The sequence below is a fragment of the Vombatus ursinus genome, unplaced genomic scaffold (assembly GCF_900497805.2).
Source record: "Vombatus ursinus unplaced genomic scaffold, bare-nosed wombat genome assembly UNPS02014945.1, whole genome shotgun sequence".
NCBI classification, from domain to species: Eukaryota; Metazoa; Chordata; class Mammalia; order Diprotodontia; family Vombatidae; genus Vombatus; species Vombatus ursinus.
Window position 1 is genome coordinate 1833317 of NW_020954723.1, and position 21110 is coordinate 1854426.

A 21110-nucleotide genomic window follows, 5' to 3' on the forward strand; every position below is an offset into this window, starting at 1 on the left:
CTGCCATCATCTGATACTGCTGACTACACTCTCCACTTTGATACTCTTCCACTTTTCTCCTCCTAACTGAATGTCTGCTCCTCTTTGGTCTCCTTTGTTCATTCATTATCTCTGTCTATCTCACCCCCTACATGTGGATGTTCACCAAGGCTTTATACTGGGCCTCTTCTATTCTCTCTACTGTCCCTCTCTTAGTGCATAATTTCATCATGTCCCATGGGTTTAATTATCATATCTAGGCAAGATGACTTCCAAGTCTGTATATCTAGCCCCAGGTTCTCTCCTGAGTTCTAGTCACACATTTCCAACTGACAACTGGGTATTTCAAACCGAATGTCCTGTAGGCATCTCAAAATCAACATGTCTGAAGCAGAACTCATTATCTTTCCCGCCAAAGTCATCTCTCTTCCAAACTTCCCCTCTATCTGTCAAAGGTACCACCATCCTTCCAGTTAACCTAGGTTTACAGCCTCTGCATTACCCTTGAATTTTCACTTTCTCTTACTTCAAACATCCAATCAATTACCCTATTTTGTTGTTTCTGCCTCAACAACATCTCTCACATGTATTCCCTTTTTTCTACTCACAAAAGCCCCACTTTAGTTGAGGCCCATATCACCTCTAACAAATGCTAAACTAGCCTCTTAATTGGTTTCTCTATCTGAAGTCTCTCCACTCTCCAACCCACCCCATACTAAGCTGCAAAAGTGATTTTCTTAAAGTGTAGGTCTGAATATGTCACTTCTCTCCTCAATAAATACTAATGGCTTCCTACTGCCAGCAGAATCAAACAAAAGCTATTCTAGTTGACTTTTCAAGCCTCTTAACTCATCCCCAATTGAATGATTCCAGCTTTGTTATACATTACTCTTTCTTGGAATGCAAACCCTCCTTACCTTTTCCTTTAAGAGTCCTCTTGTTTCCTTCAAAATCGAGCCTTTCCAGATTCCCTCTCGGTCTTTCTGACCCCACCCTACTACTGCCCAAAGAGCATTTACCTTGTATTTATTTTACAGACTTGCTTACGTACATATTGTCTCTCCAGAAGGAATGTAAATTCCTTGAAGGCAGAGACAATTTCATTTTCATCTTTGTATCCTCAGTGATACACACAAAGTAGGCTCTTAATCAAAGTTTGTTATTGATAGATTCTGGAAACAGAATTTATGGAAGCTCTATTGCACTCAATTCATTTGCCTAAGTTTTCCAAATAATCTGAACCTGTGCTACTTATCCAATCTCAGTGCCTATATCTACTCAGAGAGATTCTTCCACTCTAGTCAGATTACACACATGCAGCATGTGTTCTTTTCTCATCTTCAATCTTGTCCCATTCTATCCTGCACATTGCTACTGAATGAACCTTCCAAATGCACAACAAGGATGACATCACCCCTTACTCAGAACTTTCTATGGCTCTTTATTGCTTATTAAAGCTTAGCAATCAAGCTGGTCATTCTTGGCTAAACACTCTACAATTTACCTCCAACCCACCTGGGGGTAGCTGGAAAAGCAATAAAGTTTGGAGAGACCTCAGTTCAAATAACTTTGGAAAAGTTATTTCACTTGAGTATTAGTCAATTCATCTATAAAATGAGAATAATAGTATTTCCACTGCCTACACTAGGAGTATTTTGGGTAAATCATTTTGAAAACCTCAAACTGCTCTTGGAAATGAAAGCTAATATTACTACTCAAAGAATGAGAAGATTGGAAAGTTAGGAAGATATCAGGCTGCAAAGAGCTTTAAGTGATAAAGGCATTTATATCTGACCATGGAGGTAACAGGGGGCCACTGGAATATATTGAATAGGAAAGTAATGCCACTGTGAAAATTAATATTGATTTTGTATTTTATAATTGATTTCACTCTGTAACTGATTGTATTTAGTAACCTCATTCTGTATTTTATAAAAACTTCGGCCTTTTTGTCTCTGAAAGAAGAAGTTTATGAGTTCAAAGTTCAGGTAAGTTCAGTTTCTGATCACTTTTAATTAAAGAAAAACTCTGAGCTAAAGTTTAAAAGTTCAATACTGTCATTGAACATTTTAATTCTAAGGGAATCTCAGCACCACTTGCAAATCACTTTCTGCCAAGGAAGCCTCATTATTTCTCATAACTTCAGCTACTGAGAAACTCCAAGGCATTTGTGTATTAAAGGTGGTCTTATCTCACTCCCAGGTCCCCAAGCCTGTTACTCCTATCAGAAGCCTCAGGATGCAGCTGGGTCCCATAAATTCAAAAAGCATTCCTTCAAGAGAGAGAGAGGTTGCCCTGATCCCACATGTGTGTATGCTGGCTTTCCTTAATGTAATCAATCATGACCTCTCTCTCCCATGATGCTGTCAATCTCATAACCAATGATAGCATTTTTGTTCTGTTCTTTGTTCTATACTTATAAAAATTAGTTGCATCTCCATTTCTGGGTCTTTGGCATAAATGAAGGCAATTCATTGACCCTTTTATTGGCAAATAGTGCCCCTGTTAATAAAATAATATCTTGCTTGTACAAGTGTGCCTCAATTCACCTTTTCATTAAATTTCATTTGTTATAGTCACCATACCAATGCTTTAGCAAAATCATTTTGGTAACCAAGTGGAGGATAAATTGAAGTTGTGGGAGACTTGAAACAATAAGAGCAATTAGAAGACAACTGCACTAGCCCAGATAAGAAGTGGGAAGGATGTGAACTAGGAGGGTAATTGTATGATTAGAGAGAGAGGAATGCTAATGGAGGGGAAGGGTAGGAGAGAATGAGGAGAGGAAAGGAGAACAGGCACATATTAAGCACCTACTATATCCCAAGCAATGTGCTAAGCACATTTAAAGTATTATGTCATTTGACATTAAGACAGAAGAGATGTTGGAAGGTGGAAATGACGTGATTTGCCAATGGACTGAATTGTCAAGGATGGATCCAATGTGTCAAGATGGGTGACAAAAAGGACAGTAATAAGAAAGAAAGTTCATAGAGGGAAGAATTTTAGGAGAAAGATAATGAGGTCTGTTTTGTTCATTTTGAGTTTGAGATGCCTATGGGACATCCAATTCAAGCTACCCTAAAGACACCCTCTTCTTCTCTTGCAATTCCCTACAAAGGTTGGAGACCAGGCAGGAGATGGTGGCACAGGACAGTAAGGCTTTCTCCTTTCCTCTTCCTTCCAGAGGCTGGAGTATACCAAAGATGAATTTGAAAAATGTTGAATTCATTTTCATAAAATTTTGTAGAGATGAAAACTTAGGCATATAAATGAATCATTATTGGTATTTTCTTAATCACCTTTCTCAGGATTAAAATCTGTTTCCCCAAACATTTGTTATCATCCCCTCTTTAAATATCCTGGAAAGTGATCTTTGGCAGGGAATCCCACCACATGCCGCTAGGTTTAGTTCAGCTGCTCTTTCCATTCTCAAGCAGCACACAGAGACTATGACAGAAATGCTGACAGTCTCTTTTTTCATCTTATTTTTACCTCATTTTGACATGTTCTAAAGATGATCTGGCTTTATGAGCTTTCTTGTCAAACTCTCTCTAAACTCCTTTATTCTCCACTACCTTTTTTCAGTCAGTTCCATATTTAAGTCTACTACCTTCCACAAATGTTAACAATGCAAAGTATCAATTTAGATAAAATATTAACCTAGAGACAAAAATTTCATACACTCTTTCAATTTAAGTATTTGTATGACTCACTCCTAGAATGCCACTTAAGGTTTTATAGTTGTACCAATCCTAGAGTTTAGAGCAGAATCCAATGCAGCCTAAAACTACTGTGAGAATAGTTATATGTCTTCTCCCTTCTCTCTCGCCTCCCCTTTCCTTCTAGTTGCTGAGGCTCTTGGAAATGACAAATCTCTGTGCTTCCTGAAAGTTTGGAGACTCGAAATGCCAACTGCCACATGAGTCAGGAACTTGCTTTGAATCTCTGATGCTGGTAGAGAGTGATGACAGCAGTCTTAAAGCCTGGGGAATCTTACTTGCAGCATCAGATAAGAAAAAGAATATGATTTACGCCCACATGGATTTCTCCTGACCCCTATCTGAGAAGTGTTTCCTTAGGGAAAAGGCTGTAAATTATAGAAATAAATATTTAAAAACAATATTTTGCTATCTGAAAACAAGTTCTTAATTTTTTTTATATGGTACCCTCAATTCAATATAATTGTTCAAAATTTTATCATTCTATGACTAATGATATCACTTAGTTTCAGTTACTCTAAAATCTATTCTCAGCATATTATCTATTTCACCACAACTAGAAAATCAGGATTGGAAAGAGGTGGTTCATACATGTTAAAATTTTTAAATGAACTAAATAAAACACATTACAATTCAATGAAATTATGGCCTTCATAATAATCTATTGGAAGTTTTTTAAACAGTGTATATAATCTTTAAACGTACAAACTTTTCAAGGTCCATGATTTACAGTTTCAGGTGGTTTAAAAAGGGACAACACCTTAAGGAACTTACAACAGAATTTCTAAGTTTGTCGGGCAGCGGGTCTTTTACTTCTGAGAGAGGATCCTCTGGATTTTTCTCTTCTGTATTTGGAAAAATTTTTGATTGCACCAAAGAGCTACAATATAAGTGAAAACTACATCAGACAAATGAATGACAAGCAATGGTTCAAACAACAAATAATCCATTTCAAGGAGGAAATGAAAAGATGAATCTAGTTTAATCATGAACGAATGATGGCGAACTAAGAAGTCTAGGATGTTATAAGCTAATTGAATATAACATTTAGTCTTTTCATCATACAACATACAACTTAATACCTTTCAAATCTGCCAAATCCTCTGATTATGTGGCTATAATCATCCAAAGTTATTATGTTTAGAAATCTAAAACAAAAAGTCACAGCAGGAGCACTTTGGGGTGGGCTAAGGGAAAGAAAAACTCATCCAAAATGCTTAAATGCTTGTGTGAATTTTTTTAATTCATCATGGTCTTTGGTTTTACTTACAAAAGTACAGATGGATCACTACTTTGTCTACTGAGATGATAGGATATCGCCACTAACAAGCCACAAAATACAGAGAAAAGTACAGGAATATGCTGGCCATCCCAAGAATCCTGTTCCAAAAAAATATGAGCAGAGGAGAGTAATAAGTTTATAATTAGTATTTCCACTTTTAATGTTTTAAAATTAACATATGGCTAAAAGAAAATTAAATCCAGCAAGAATTACACCACATCTTTCATTTTGTTATCATCTACACCAGTCCACACATTCTCAGTTTCAGGCAAACTTCCCTTAGGGTTCCTTTTTGTTAGGTGACCTTCCACTCCTAAGTATTTGTCTAACCAATTTCATTCATACAATACAATTATTATCCTGGCAAGTACAGTGAGGAAGACTTCCTTCTTCCTGAAAACTTTATGGGATCAAATAATTTTTATAATTCACCAGCCAAATCTCTAATCTACCTTTTCATCTTAGAATTTTATAATTATAAATTTCTGTTGGCTATCACATTTGCCTCTCTTATCTACCATACTTGATTCTAGGCTGTCTCAGGACTGCTACTAAAGCTACCACATTATTTTCAAGTTATCTGTATCTCAAGCACCTAAGCTGTTAAGTAAGTTGTGAACATCCTCTATATGTATTAGCTGCCTTGTTGGTTTGTTTTATAGTACCTACTAAAAAGTTTTGTTTGATGGACATTCAATAAACTTTAAATAACTAATCTCATCTATCCATCAATCAACAAGGATTAGATGCCTACCATGTGCTAGGCAGTATAGTAGGAACTGGGAATACAAATACATTATTAGCAAATCAACGGCATTTCTAACTTCCAAATTTCATTTTTAAAATCTGAAACCCACTAACTATATTTCTCCTTTAACCATTACTTAGTTAAGAAAGCAATTCTAAGAAAGTTATTCTCTAAAATCACTTTATTTTATTTCATTTTTTTGGTGAGGCAATTGGGATTAAGTAACTTGCCCAGGGTCACACAGCTAATGTCAAGGGTCTGAGGCCGAATTTGAACTCAGGTCCTCCTGACTCCAGTGCCGGTGCTCTATCCACTGCACCACCCAGCTGCCCCCAAAATCACTCTTAAACCAATTAAATTAAGATACAACATATTAAGACTATGCTAACACTATACTCAGTAAAATAACATGACTGTAGTGAATGCAAAAAATGCAGAAAACATATAACTATCTTTATTAAGTAGTAACTTAACAAAATAAACTTTATCACTTACCCTCAGAGCGCCATAACACAGTCCATACAATAATGCTACTGCCACAATACTACAGATGAAACTGTAAAGTGCTGCAAGCAAGCTTGTGGTAGCTAGACATTTGGAAAAAACATATGTTAATCTTTGGTAATCATCTATAGATAAAAACAGTGTATAGATTTAAGTGTTTTTCTTAAGTTAGATAGTCTCTCTACTAGTTTTGGTGATACTTTGAAATTTTAAAGTAAAAAAACTGAGAGGACTAGACATAAAAAGTCTGGTATATCACTTAAAAATCAGAGAAATAAAATTCCAATTTGGTAATGAAGAATCCTTTAAAAGGTAAAGAGGGATGAATCAAGCATAAATGTAAATAATTCAGGCAATAAACAGGAACTAGGAAAGCAGGGTGAAAGGAAAAACTAAAAGGAAGAAATGGTAGCAAAATTTTTGTCATTTCATCTTCTGGCTTTCGATGAGGCACTTTCTATTATTAATTTTACTGCAAAATTTTAAATGACTAAATGAACCACTTCAACTATAGAAGAAACAACAAAGGAAGTAAAAATATGGACTAGCATTGGTTTTTAAAAATTCGAACTAGGTAGCAAGTGAAACATTAATTAGAGAGAATAATATTTCTTGTTATTTAAGTCATTATACCTTGATCTCAATATTCTCTTATCATTCCATCACATTTTTCTTTTATTTTTTAAAGACAGGAAATTTATTAAGAAGGAATATTTTTCAACCACAAATTCTGACTGAAAACAGGTTTGATTCCCCCAACAAAAGCTTCTCTTATAAAATATTTTAGATTAAATACTGGTATTCCCTTTCTACAAATAAATTAAAAAATACAAAAAAGAAAACAAATATAAAATTATTAAAAAAAAGAAATGTTATATATATATTATCATTTCTCTCAGACTATTGGAGTTTTGGGGAAAGGATACAATGTTTTATTAATGTGTTAAATCTGATTTTACCATAAACTTAAAAACTATAAGTTTTATTAAAATGGTATCATCACTTCTTACATAAGAAGCTCTAATTTCAGTAATTTTGGGTTTTTCATTGAAAGACACATTTGACTAAACTAAATCTTGGTCTCTTTTTGATGTAAAGTAAGTAATGCTATTTTACTTCAGGTCTGAAAGTAAAATAAATTACATTAGAGGCTACTCATTAACAACTGATGATTAGACATTTTGGTTCTGTTCTCTCCAATAAATAAAATGTACTCACCATTGCCACCAAACACATGAATATCCAATTGTTCACAGAGGTACATCACAAATGTATTCACCTGAGGCAGGAGCCCAACAAAGAACACTATGGGGAAACATAGTGTGAACACTACCCCCCCCCAAAAAAAGAAATAACATGAAATTCAATTAATGTAAGGATATTTACAGTAAAATATCCCTCAATTTCTTTACACATTATAAAATGATGACATATTATCTAGAACTGACATTTTGGTATAAATGATTATTCTAAAATTTTAAGCTTCCTAAAAAATATCTACTTCAATCATTTTAAACAGGAACATTAAGTACACAACTCACAAGGGCATGTGCTTCATTTATTCTGCTTAATAAATATACCAAATGAGCATTTTCTAAAACATTTTCATAACATTCATAGTTTTTACTTCTGAGAAACCAGACTTTTTTCTCTCTACTAGACAGATTAATATAATCAAAACAGAATCACAGCATGTATATCTTTCTTGATAGTGAATACAGAAGCCAGTCTGACTCATCAGTGAATACTGCTACTATACGAATAAATTGATGTTGATGACGTAAGAATTTAAATATGACCTACCTATAACTAAATCCCTGGCTGACATAAGCAGCAGTGGATTGGTGAAAGTCATTCCATATAACTTGAACCTGGTTGTAGGAAGGTTTCTGCTACCATAATCCAGGAGCCAAATAAGACCACAACACAAACAGAAATAAACTGGTCTGCTATAGGCTATGATGCGATTATGACCCTGGAAAGGATAGAAATTAGTTTAGTTACTGAAAATAATTCATTTAATTAAAAATATGCCTCTTTGATAATATTATATATTGAATATTTATGTTATGTAAGAGCTCAAAATATATTCCCACTCACCTTTAAAAAATTCTTATCAAGTTTAAATTTCTATCGATGAAATGAAGATTTTAATCCACCCCATGCTCTACTTACCAATTTTTAAGAACAAAAAAAGTGAGAGACAGATTAAATGACTATCCTATATTCACAGAGATAATGCAGAGATTCAAACTCCCATCCCTGGAACACTACTCTTTTTCCTCATCCCCAAGTCCTGGTTTCCTTGGCTCCCTTCAATCTTTAGTTAAAATCCCCCCTTCTGCAGGAATTCTTTCCTGGTTCCCCATAGTGCCTCCCCTCTGAGATTACCGCCAATAAATCCCACTGGAATCTTGCTCATACACAGTTGTTAGCATGGTGTCTCTCATTAGATTGTGAACTCCATAAGGTCAAGGACTGTTTTTGCCTTTCTGTGTTTCCTGACACAGAGTAAGTGTGGAATAAATGCCATTTCCTTGGGCACCACTTGCCCTTTCCACTACAGGGGTTTGAACTAGATCATCTCTAATGGTCTGCCCAACCCTAACGACTAGAATCCAGACTTCTTAAATCTTAGTTCAATGTTCTTTCCATTATACTAAAAAGCTTCCCAGAGGATGGGCAAAGGAAATGAAAAACTTATAGCCATCAATTTTTCTACCTGTTAGCAATTCTTGAGAAGCAAGTACACAAAGAATGGATAAAATTCATGATTATCTATTAATTTTATGATATTGATTAATCAATGAGTTCCTACTACATACTAGGCATTATGCTAGCTTTGGGGTATATAAAAATGAAAACAAAATAGTTTTTGCTCTCAAGGAACTTAGATTCTATCACAGGAGACCGTAAACTCTGGAACATCAATATGAATACAACAATAAGTACAATCAGAAAATGTAATGTTTCACCTAATCAATTCTTATTTAATTGACATCACTCTACAGAAGGGTTTGGCAAAAATGAATTAGTAGAACAATCTTCAATGTCACACCTAGAATTTGCAAAAACAAGTTAATTATATTACAGATTGATAATCTATCTCTATCACTAAATACCAACAATTTGTTGGAAGCTGACAAGAACCTCTCAATGGCATCTCCAGGAGTATTTCATGGCTCATTAGTGAGGTGGTAGTATTGTAAGCCTTCATTTAGGCACTGACACTAAGGCAGGCTTGGTTAAATGCTGTATTTTACGTGGATTATAATAACTTACATGTCTAGGTGAAGAAGAATCTGGTTGGACACTCTGAAAATAAAATAGAAAGAATCAGAGTTATAAATTACATCCCTGAGATTCTGCTCACTTTAGAACCATTTTCCAAAATGATAAAGAAACAGTAAAATCCAGACTTATTAAAATTTTTGCTTGTTAATTCCATTGAATGGAATCAGTACCACATATTGGATTTATTGTCATGGCAAGGAAAGTTTTTTTCTTCCTGAAACAAACTATAAGAGGCTATGTTCAAAATTGTGTATCCAGCTTAGTATTTGTGAAGTGATACATGCTAACATATGATTCATTATTTCAAAGCTTTAGATGTGTAAACTCTTCTCCTGATATAACATGTATTGCCATAATACCGTATTAATTCTTTCCTATCACCAAGACTATGACAAGCTTTTTTTGTATTAATATTTAATTCATATTATATATTCATTTCCAATAGCACAGCAAAAACATTAAACTGTAATGTTCACAACTTAAGCAACATCTCCGTGGCATAGTAGATATATATAATGATGGACATGATCAGGAAGTCCGGAGTTCAAATCTTGCTTCATAAACTGACTCAGCTGTGGAACCCTAGGCAAGTCACTTAGCCTACCTCAACCTCAATTTCCTCATCTGTAAAATGGGAATAATAATAGAAATAATGAATCATATATTAACAGCTATCACTTCACATATATTAAACTGGATACAAAAAATTGAACAGTGTTGGTGAAAGTGCAAAAGTGCCACATAAATTTATCAATTTGCCATATCAATATTCAACTCCTCAGCTATCACCTTTTCGAGGTTAATTCCCACATCTCTATCTCTAGCTCCAAACTAGCATTTCAGTTTCCTGCTAGACATCTCTTTTCCACTGACACTTCAAATCATGATTGTAACTCAATACACACAGCAAGAAGTATGGGGAAATCTGTGACATATGAGAATGTATACATCATTCTGCTCCGTGCACTCTCTGTCCAGTCAAGCCAACTGAATACTGTTTCCTACACAAATGCACTCAATTTCCCAACTCCACAGCTATGCAATGAGTCTCCCCCTGCCCATGCCTGGAATAATTCTCTTCCGACCTCATCCTCTTAGAATCTCTAGCTTCCTTCAATGCTCAGCTCAAAGTGCACCTCCTCCATTAGGCCTCCCCTTCCTGATCATCCTCATCTGCTAGCCTGCTTCTCACTACCTTGTAGGACAGGCTTTTAACAAACATACCTGTCCTTTGTACTCTTCAACAGCAAGGTCCTTGAAGGCAAAGACTGCATATTCTTAGATTTAATATTTTCTATAGCAACTAGGTATTCCATATACTTAAAGAACATTTAACAAATGTTTGCTTAATAAGTGAATGAATGGAGAGGAAAAAAGAGCATGAGAATGGGAGTGAGGAAACCTGCCAGTATTAGCTTCAATTTCCTCATCTGCAAAATGGGGGGAAGGAACGCTGTTATATACTAAATAAAATTCTATAATTCTCAAATTTCATCAATTAGCAATCATGTTTTTGAAGTACCCTAAATTCTACTCCATTCAAATCTAAAATGAAACCAACTCTAAGGATATTAATCCAGATTCACTTCTATTCACTCCCTCTCTCATTTTATAACAGATGAATAAAAAAGGTGCTTATTAATTCTTAGGGCCAAGCACTGTGTTAAGTAAGCATTAGGGTGAGAAATACAAAATACAAAAACAAAGACAATCCTTGTTCTCCAGGAACTTAGATCCTAATTAAGGAAACAACACAGAGTGGAGTGGTAGCCAGGGAGAGACACCTTAATCCACAAAATACAGAGATATAATTAATTCTTAAGTTCTATCCTCAAATACTCTTCCTCCATCACATTCAGGACCCAATATTCTACTCTTAGTCTACATGTCTCCAACACCAACTGAGTATAAAACTCTCTGATGGAATAACAGAAGACATGTAGACACAATGAATCTAGTTAAAAGACACAATATACAACCAGAAAATATAAAGTAATTAGATTCTGGGATAAAGATTAGAAAGCTAAAGGAATTAATAAAAGATAAAGATCATTAAGGCCTGAGTTAATCAAAGAAGGAGGTCTAGATAAATCTTCAATGGATTATAAGATTTATAAAATTAGAGAAGGAAAATTATGGGAGGAGGGGCCTACAACATGTTATAAGAGGCATGAGGTGTAAAGGAAGGAAATTATGTGCACATCTGAGGAAACAGGGAGGTTATTGCCACTAGGCAATAAGATTAAAATAGGAAAGTATGAATAATGCCTGGAATACCATACCAGAAGCTTGGATAAATTAAATTCCAGATTCATCTATGATACTTTCTAATTATGATCATAGGCAATTCATTTAACTTTGCAGAGCCTTAGATTCTCATCTGTAAACTGAAGATAACAATTGCATTGTGCTACTTATCTCACAGGATTGTTTTAAGGAAAGCACTTTGTTAACCTTAAGTAGCTAAGTAAATGAGATCCATTATTACTGCTATGGATGATAACAATATTATTATTATTACAATAAGTGAAAGAGAGAAGAGGGATAATTCTAGACAAAAGCAATGGCATAAACAAATTCAGAATGGGAAATAAGCAAAGTATATTTAGGGAACAATGTGGTTCATCTAGGAAGAGTCTGAAGGGTTCGTGTTAAGAACTGAAAGCATATGTTGGGATTGACTTGTGGAGTTTGAACTTAATCCTATAAGTAATGCGGAAATAGTGAAGGCTTTTGAGCAGAAGAGTAACATTGCAAAGGTAGCATTCTGGGAAGATTAATCTAATAGTACTGTTGGAGAGATTAGAAAGGAAAACCCACAAGCAGGAAGACCAATTAGGAGGCTACTACAACAATCCAGTCATGAGAAACTGGGTTAGGATGGTAATAATGGGAACAGAAAGGAAGAGAAAGATTTGAAGGACATTTCACTCAGAGAATTTCATCATAGAACTTAGTGACTAAGATCTAAGAAGGATCAGGTCAAAGATGACAGAAGTTGAAAGCCTGGTTGACAGGATGACACCATGAAGAAAAAGTGGGAAGAACAGAAACAGTGAAATTAGGAAAGGAAATATTTTGTTGGTAGGGAGAAAGCTCTGTTTTACAATTGTTGAGTTGGAGGAGATAGCAGGCCATTCCAGTGCCCAGTAGGTGGCAGGAGACAAGAGAACTAGTACTTAAAGGCTAGGGCAGAAAATGAGGATGGAAAAATAACTTGTATCCAAGTGATCAGAAAAGTGGATTAATTCACGAAAAAGAAGCCATGGAAAGACAAGAGTGACAAGGACTGACCCATAAGAAATGACCAGTTGGAGTACAAAAAATAAAAAAGAGAAAAGGAATCAGTGGAGACAAATGTAGTAAAAGGTAAAAGAGAATCTGAATATAGTCCATCTGGGAAAGAGTTTTTAAATGGAGAAGGAGGTGGTTTACAGGGCGAATTGCTACAGAGGTCAAAGAATGAACAATAAGAAAAAGCCTCCAAAAATAGCAGTTAAGGGATTATTAATAACTTCATAAAGAAGTCAGATTGAAGCTAATTATGCAGTAAATGGAATTGAGAAAAAGGAGGCAAAAGGCATGAATCATCTACTTGAGAAGACTGCCAGCGAATATTAGGGCAAAAATAGGATGATAATAATAACAATGGTTGACATTCATTAAGTGACCTTTTTACAATAATTTGTGAGGTAGGCAGTACAAGTATTATCTTTATCATTTTACAGATGAGGAAACTGAAGCTGAGAGAAATTAAGTGATTTGTCTAAAGTCATACGAAACCTCACTCAATGAAAGATAGCATGGATTTGAACCCAAGTCTTCACAGTTCAACTACAGTACATGCTCTTTCTACTACACCATGCCACCCAAGTGAAGGCTAGGAGAGACTTACTTTTTAAAAGAAGAGAGAAAAGAGCCAAGAGAATATGTATTAAACTACTGCTACTGGAACAAGGCAAAGAATAAATCAAAATAGATTGGGATTTGTGGAATTTTGAAGTCAATGACAAATGAGGAGGTTGGACAGTTGGAAAAGGGAGATAATGTGGGGAAGATGATGAGTTTGGTCTTTGATTTCCCTGTGTGGATAATTCCCAATGTGTATATTGCCACAATACACAAAGTGAAAATGTGGAGAGTGGTCCAGGGTACCAATAGGTTGGTCAAGTTATTTGTTCCCCACTCCCCACTACATGGCTAGAGTGGGTCACAGGAAGATCTTGATCTCAGTTCTTCCAAACTCCACAGCCAGCTTTCTATCCACTACACCATGCTGTCAGTTTGTTTCTCTATGTTGAATTTGGAGTGATCCAAGGGTATCCAAGTATAGATGTCATATATGGCATCAAAAGAGCCAAAAGTGCTTAAGTAAAACTAAAAGACCAGGCTACAGACTTAAAACTAAATAGGGGACTCATTCACATAAAGTTATACAAATGAAAAAAATCTCCTTCTCTTCTCCTCTGGCTTCCATATTCTCAAAGAGAAGGAATAATTATAAAAATACCTACATCCTGGCCTTCTACAGTGATAATCTTAATTAACATTTGAAATTTTCACTATCCTCTTCACTCTTTACTAAAGACTCCCAGGGATATACAGCAAGATTCCAAATTTAATTGGAGTCTAACATTAGTTCCTTTTCTTAGCAAGACCTTGTTGCTAAAAGAGACTATCTAAATAGAGGCATTCCTTTAGTAACTGTGAGAGGAAAAGAAAAATTATATTACTGGTTATTGAACTTTCAAAAAAAAATTTATTTTCAAGCTTCAAATTTGATATTTGTGTCTAGACCTCTCTCAAAGAGAAAGAGGCCTAGGCAGCTAGGATAATACCTGAAATCTTGATGATTTCTTCTCAAACATCTGAAGCACACTGATTCTAATATTGCCACACACTTCCACTCTTAGGAAAGGGAGGAGAAAATAGGAAGAGTTTTACACAAACATGAGTAAAGAAAGAGAAGCAGTTAAGTGTGTGCTGACTCTAACACTTTATCTTTTCTGAAAAGATCAATTTAGTTCGGCATAAAGCAACCTGTTTATTTGAGAAATACTGGCTATTGCAAAGTAAAAAACTATAGGGGAGGACATATGCAAGTAAGTAAGAATAGGCACTGTGATTTCACTGGCACTGCTAACTAACAGAGGTGGGAAAACTAGCAATGCATATCTGCACCTTCTCAGCAACTTACTGTCTTGGAAGGTAGCCCAGCATCCTGAAAGGTTAAATGACTTGCTCAGGCTCACACAACCAGTTTGTGTCAGAGAGGGAATAGGAATCTGAGTCCTCCTCCATCTGAGACTAACTCACTATCTTTGTAACTGCCTTTCATGTAGTTTTATATGCACCTAATATACCAATTAATCTTTCAAATAACTGTAACAGGAACATAAAGGAATATACAGAGCACCTCTGACACAATGCTCATTGGGACTTTAGAGCAGGCATAGACTTTTTGCACCTGGCTGTTGTCTGCTAGCAAAGTAATGAAGAAGGGCCTTTTTAACTGGCTGTGTAGTAGAAACTGGGAGACATTTAAAAGGTACTAGCCAGTCAGAGCCTTGTTCTTCTTTTGGTGCAACTTTTTTTCCTGCCTGACAGCATGCCAACTTTGAGAAAGGACATGCTCCAATCCAGACTCTCCCGGTGTGGGAAAAACGGAGAGAAAGAGACAGACTTTGGGGGGCAGCAGACACACAGGGGAAGATGGATGCTCAACATGTTTTTGATTTCCAACTTGCTTCCTTAGATACTTTGGGGAATTTTCCCCTTCAGTGAAAATGGGGTCTCTCTTGGTTGAACTAAGTTCTTTCTCTCCCACCTAAAGAACTCATTCATTCACTTATTTTCTAGTTAAGTCAAGTCAAAACGTATATATTCAGTGTCTACTGTATTCCAGGCAAATGAACTGAGCGCTGGAGAAATAAAACAAGGCATAAAACAGTGATTGTTCTCAAGCAGCTCACAGACTATGATTTCTGTGTGCTATTTGCTTGGATAAAATAGGTTTACCATTCACTCTTTCTGATGATTTTTTGTGTAACTAGCATTTGGTAAGAAGGAGTCAAGCCTACATTTACGAGTTTAGGGTATCCTCTCTCTCCATAAGAGATGATGGCCAGCGTGGTTAAAAATCTTTTTACTAGACCAGCAATATTTAGGTGGGGTAGAAAAATATAATTGTAACCCAGTACCCTTCTCACAGAGGAGAACCTCCTGACCCCTTTTCCTGCTCCCTTCCTATCAAGAATCAAAGTCTTTCTAGGAGATAGGTGAGGGAAGATTCCAGAGATAGTTATCCAAGCTGCCTCCTAAGCCCCATTTGGACAAAAGCCCAGCACGAATTCCACTCCTGAACCTCAGCTTAGGTGGCTCACTATGATCTTGTGAGCTTCCAATATCCCTCACTTAAAACAAAAGAACAAAGGCCTATATTCAAGGCCACATGCTGATCTCAGAGAGGGAGGTCCAAGTGCTCTCCCTTTAGAGAATTATTTCTCTTCTCACTGGAATGCTGCCAGGCAAAAAGAAGTCACACCAAGAAGATTCTGGTGATCTAGAGCCCTCTGAATACCTTCCCTTTCACCTACCACTTCTGGCTACACATCCAGTCAAAAAAGGATCTTTATCACATGGCCATCAGAGCAGATGCCATTAAAGAATGTCTTCATGTGCTCTAAAGTCTCTTTGGAAATTTTATTAGAAACACTCTGTGCATGCTCCTAAGTACTGAGCTCACTGGCTAATGCTCTCTTATGTAATTATTATCACAATTAATGATGAATATTTTTAAAGCCCTTCTATGTGTCTTATCACATTAGCTATTAAAAAATTTAAAGGAGGAAAGCAGGTCATTAGTCCAGAAGTATTTTGCTACCTCTATTTCCTGTGGCTTCATTCTAGTCATGTCCTCAAACCATAATCTCTGAATTTTTTTCTTTATACAACTGAGGGTTAATGAAACTGGCACCTAACACTTCTCAGAGAGGGTGGAATTGATTAATTCTCTCTGCTAGTTATTAAAGAAGGGTCCGGTGGTGGTGGTGGTGGTGAATACACTACCAAGGAGCAGGAGATTCTATTTTTTTTTTTGCTTTTTTGGCACTACAGCAATTATGTGTCTATTAAGAATTATGGAAGCACCCCTCCCTCCATTCCCTCTTTTTAAAAGTATTAAGAAGTAATTTTCTCAGTGTTTTTCCATATAACTCTTGATTTCACCTGATTGGAATGCCTTATCTTTAACTTCATCAAATTCGAGGAGAAAATGCCCTTAACAGAAATCTTTTAAAATCATTCTTATTAAAGGATTAACCAGTTTCTAAAATTTTCTAAAGGCTGATCAGCCTAGGAAAGAATTTTCCCAGAAACTTACTAGGTTAAAGATCAAACAAAGAGCAAAAATGTATCTTTTACTAATTCAATTAAAAGAGTTATTCTGAGTTAACTTTAACCAAATTGAATGAATCTTTCCAGGGAGTGGTGAAAGAGGGATTAAACAGTTTAAGCAAAGTGGTTCTCCAAGGTACACAAGGAATTGTTTTGTTTGACAAATCAAAACTATTAACCTAAAATTTGCACTTCTATATTTCATCTTGACTATGGAATCTTTGTTTTTGAACCCTATACATTTTAACTAGAAAAATGTTTGGTCAGAGAACTTTTTGAAGGCAAGACAAATCTCGGTCCTGTTATATTTCTCTCTTGAGATAATTAAAAATAATTTAATTAATACATTTGTTTCTGGAAGATTTGTGCCAAAAATGCAGGGCACTGAGTATTTCTTCTACAAGACAAATACATGGTCTCAGCTTCAGCTAACAGGTCCCCAACTGGTCAAAGCACACATAAATGGAGAATGTGAGCTATTACTTGGAAGAAAAAAGGTAAGTTAGGATTACAAAATACGCATATTGCTGCTTTTAACTAATATGCAAAAAATTCTTGTTTTTCCTGTCCACTTCTAGAAAATAGCATTAAAAAATACCAGTTACACACTGACATTTGTGTTTAGTTTTTTGACCACTCCAAATCCCTGCTGCTCTCCACTGCCCAATTCAACTCTAATATCCAAGTAGGCTAAATCTAAAAGTTAGCATTTCACTATGAATCCAGTTTTACAAATATACAGGTACATCCTTATTCTACCTATCTATCTCTATCATTACAAAGGGAAAAACTGGATACCTTAAGTAGTGAGTACTGACAACTGGCTATCACCAGGCAGAACTGGAAGACCCAGATATCCCTGAAGAAGCCTTGTATAAGGAGGACAGATCCCAAAAAAGCAACAAGAATAGCCAGGATGACAGCCAACACATTTTCTAGTATCTCACGATTCCTGAAACAAACAAAAAAAAAAATTAAACTGAGTGAATGAAGTATATTCATAAGTCGAGAAACTAGACAGGAAGAAGGAAGGGAAGTTATTAATATAAAGCTGTACTATTTAGCTAGAATATAAATTGGCTATATTTTGGATTACCTTCCATTTTTAAAGAAACTAATAAGAATAAAATTAGTGTATGTTATATTAATCTAAATAGAACATGCTATACAGAAATGTTAATCTTTTAACACAAAGGTCATACATTTTTATAACAAAAGAAATTAATTCACCTCTATTAAAATGCTATAGTTTTTGAGGGCATGTCACTATGCTATTTATCAAAATAAATGCTAAGAGAGCTTAGAGGTTAACAATGCTATGCAGGTTATCAAAAGAGGTTAAATCAAAAAACTAAATCCTTAAAATACATTTTATTAGAAGACTGACTGTAGTGCTATATTACAAATTTCATTACATAAAATGAAGTTTGACCCTTGCTATAAATACGAACTAAGTCTTCTTCTTTTGTCCTGTTCAATTTAGAGTACAACCTAGTTTCATCACATTACGTAGAGATGTTAAGAATGTTACTTGATAGAACACTCACAATAATTTTCATTATAATTAATTATAATGGACACTACAATAAGGTAAGATATTATAATAAAAAACTGAACATATTAGTGACGATGGCCAGGGCATGTGATGGGTTTAGAAAGAAACTGAAGGTATTATAATTCTTATTTTTTTATGTAACAGTTACAAGGAATTCATAGAAGATTCAATAATATATAGGGGTCAGCTAGGTGGTGCAGTGGATAGAGCTCTGGCCTTGGAGTTAGGAGGAGCTGAGTTCATATCCAATCTCAGACACTTGACACTAGCTGTGTGACCCTGGGCAAGTCACTTAACCCCATTGCCAAGCTTCCCCCCCCCAAAATTCAATAATATATTTAAAATTTTGAATCCTTGATCATTCCCATTTTAACTTATAAAATAGTCTTTACTAACTCTGCTTTGGCTACAAACAACACATGTGAGGCTTCCTTGTCATTCCACTTATGTTCAAGAAGGCATCTTGTGCAATCTCAGCACACAGGAGTAGAATATACAACCTTATACCCTCCACTATTTGGTACAGCTGTACTCTCATAGTTTGGTGTTAAGGAGAAGCATTTAACTGTACAATTTCATGTTAAGTATAACCATCACTTGTGAAGGACCTAATAGCTGCTGGATTCATGGACAGATTTACCCCTTCTGATCCCGCCTATTAATAACAGACAAAGGACAATTTTTAAATGGACTTAGGAAGATTATAAAAAAATATGGAGTGGGGAGACACAAAGAACATCATTTGAATATGATGAAAACATTCCCACTGATACTTTTATACAGGGTAACCATATTTAGAGATGGACAAGACTTTAAACAACATCTAACCCAATCCTCTCAATTTACAGATAAGGAACCTATGCTTTACCCATGGTCACTGAGGTAACTAAGTGAAAAAGATAGGATTTGAACCCAAATCTACTGCATATAATATTATACTATCAATCATTTATTAAATGCCCCAAATGTGTCAGACACTATTCTAGTCACTGAGAACAAAAACAAAAATGAAACAGTTCTTCCCCTGAAAGAACTTACATTTTATTGGAATGCTTTCACTCTCTATAATGAAGTTTATTCTCAACCAAAGGGGGCCTCTATTTTTATTACAATCAGAGCAAAGATAGGTGTAACTTAAAAATTACAATATATTCTCACCTATCAAATAGGGCTAAAAGAGTAAGTCTGTCGAAGTTAATGCCAATCCAAAGTTGGGGCAGAATCCAAAAGCGATAGTAGTGTTCTACTTTTTGGGCAGCTTCTTCTTGTGGTTGCATATGTTCCTGCAGGTCAGGGCTTAAATCTATATCTTGTTGCTCCAACAAATCTGGATCAATGGTCAACAGTCTATTCAATCGAATCTGGGGAAGAGAGAGCTATAAGAAGGTTAGCATGGAAACTATGTATTAGTTATAATATTTCCAACTCATGATTCAACAGCTAACTATCCAGTTAATGAACCTGGATAATGTAAGATAATCCGGTTTCATTTATTTTTCTCTTCATTCCCTGCCATCATAGGAGTATTTCAACTTATTGTTAAGTAATTCAAGGAAGTGAGGACCAGAAAGAAGAAAACATGAAACCTCTATCAGCAATGGTTTTATGGTAAAAGGCTTAAAGATTTAACACAGAGGAGTTTGAAAAATGATAGTTTTGGTTCATTTGTGAATTTCTATTAAACTTTTCTGTTCACTAAAACCACTACAAAATCACTAGTGTCCTAAAAATTCTTCTGCCCTTATGGTCATTTATAATGAAGCTATGGTGTCTCTTTAGCATATAATTGTGCATTTTTCATAGTAAACCTCAATTCTTTTTGGGTAAATTTTGATGCTTTGACCTCATTTCTTCACCACACTGCATTTAGGCCATCCACTCATCAACCATTACTTAAAAAAAAAACAAAAAAAAAACAAACCAACCAAGGGGCAGCTAGGTGGCGCAGTGGATAGAGCACCAGCCCTGGAGTTAGGAGGACCTGAGTTCAAATCTGGTCTCAGACCAGACACTTAACACTTATTAGCTGTGTGACCCTGGGCAGATCACTTAACCCCAATTGCCTCACCAAAAAAACAAACAAACAAAAAAAACCCCAAACCTACATTTCATTCTTTCTTGACATTTGCTTTCCAGACTCCCCCATCTTTGAAAATAACCAATCTAATGGGCTATCTGGAAACTCAGGGTTTTGCTTTAGCAATAAATTTGTGGCAACAAAGGGGGGGGGGTTATATGTAACAAAATTAAATGGAGAATTAAAAAAACCCTTTTGCCTAGCAACTTGGTTTCTACAAATTTGTTGTAAGAAAAAATTAAAACTCTATGCTATTCTCAACAACAACCCTGAATCTCGGATTTGGTCAAATAATTTTTCTTTCTATAACTGACATATTCCTCTATGCATCCATAAATGTGACACTCTTTTGCCTGAAATTCTCTTCCCCCTCCTCTCTGCTAATCTATATCCCTCAAATCCTTTAAGACCTTGTTCATAACTCACCTCTCTTCCATCATCAGCATCAATCAACCCCATCTCATTCTATCACATCACTACTTGGTGTTCCTTCAGCAATAACACTCAATGGAGCAATCAAACAACTTCTTAAACTGTTTACCAAGCACTGTGCT

General features: G+C 35.5%; 1 protein-coding gene across 5 annotated transcripts in view; it reads right to left on the minus strand.

Annotated features, from left to right (window-relative positions):
* The window catches only part of LOC114029979 (pecanex-like protein 1), a 238611-nt gene that overhangs the window by 70701 nt on the left and 146800 nt on the right, over nucleotides 1–21110 (minus strand). For 4 of the 5 annotated variants that reach the window (XM_027844629.1, XM_027844627.1, XM_027844626.1 and 1 more), the window contains 8 exons: nucleotides 19638–19855; nucleotides 17723–17876; nucleotides 9518–9550; nucleotides 8039–8210; nucleotides 7454–7564; nucleotides 6227–6318; nucleotides 4972–5081; nucleotides 4476–4581 (listed from right to left, as the gene is read on the minus strand). In XM_027844629.1, coding sequence (XP_027700430.1) covers nucleotides 4476–4581; nucleotides 4972–5081; nucleotides 6227–6318; nucleotides 7454–7564; nucleotides 8039–8210; nucleotides 9518–9550; nucleotides 17723–17876; nucleotides 19638–19855 — 996 coding nt within the window. The remainder of the gene's footprint in view (nucleotides 1–4475; nucleotides 4582–4971; nucleotides 5082–6226; nucleotides 6319–7453; nucleotides 7565–8038; nucleotides 8211–9517; nucleotides 9551–17722; nucleotides 17877–19637; nucleotides 19856–21110) is intronic. The other variant, XM_027844628.1, reaches the window with a different exon arrangement.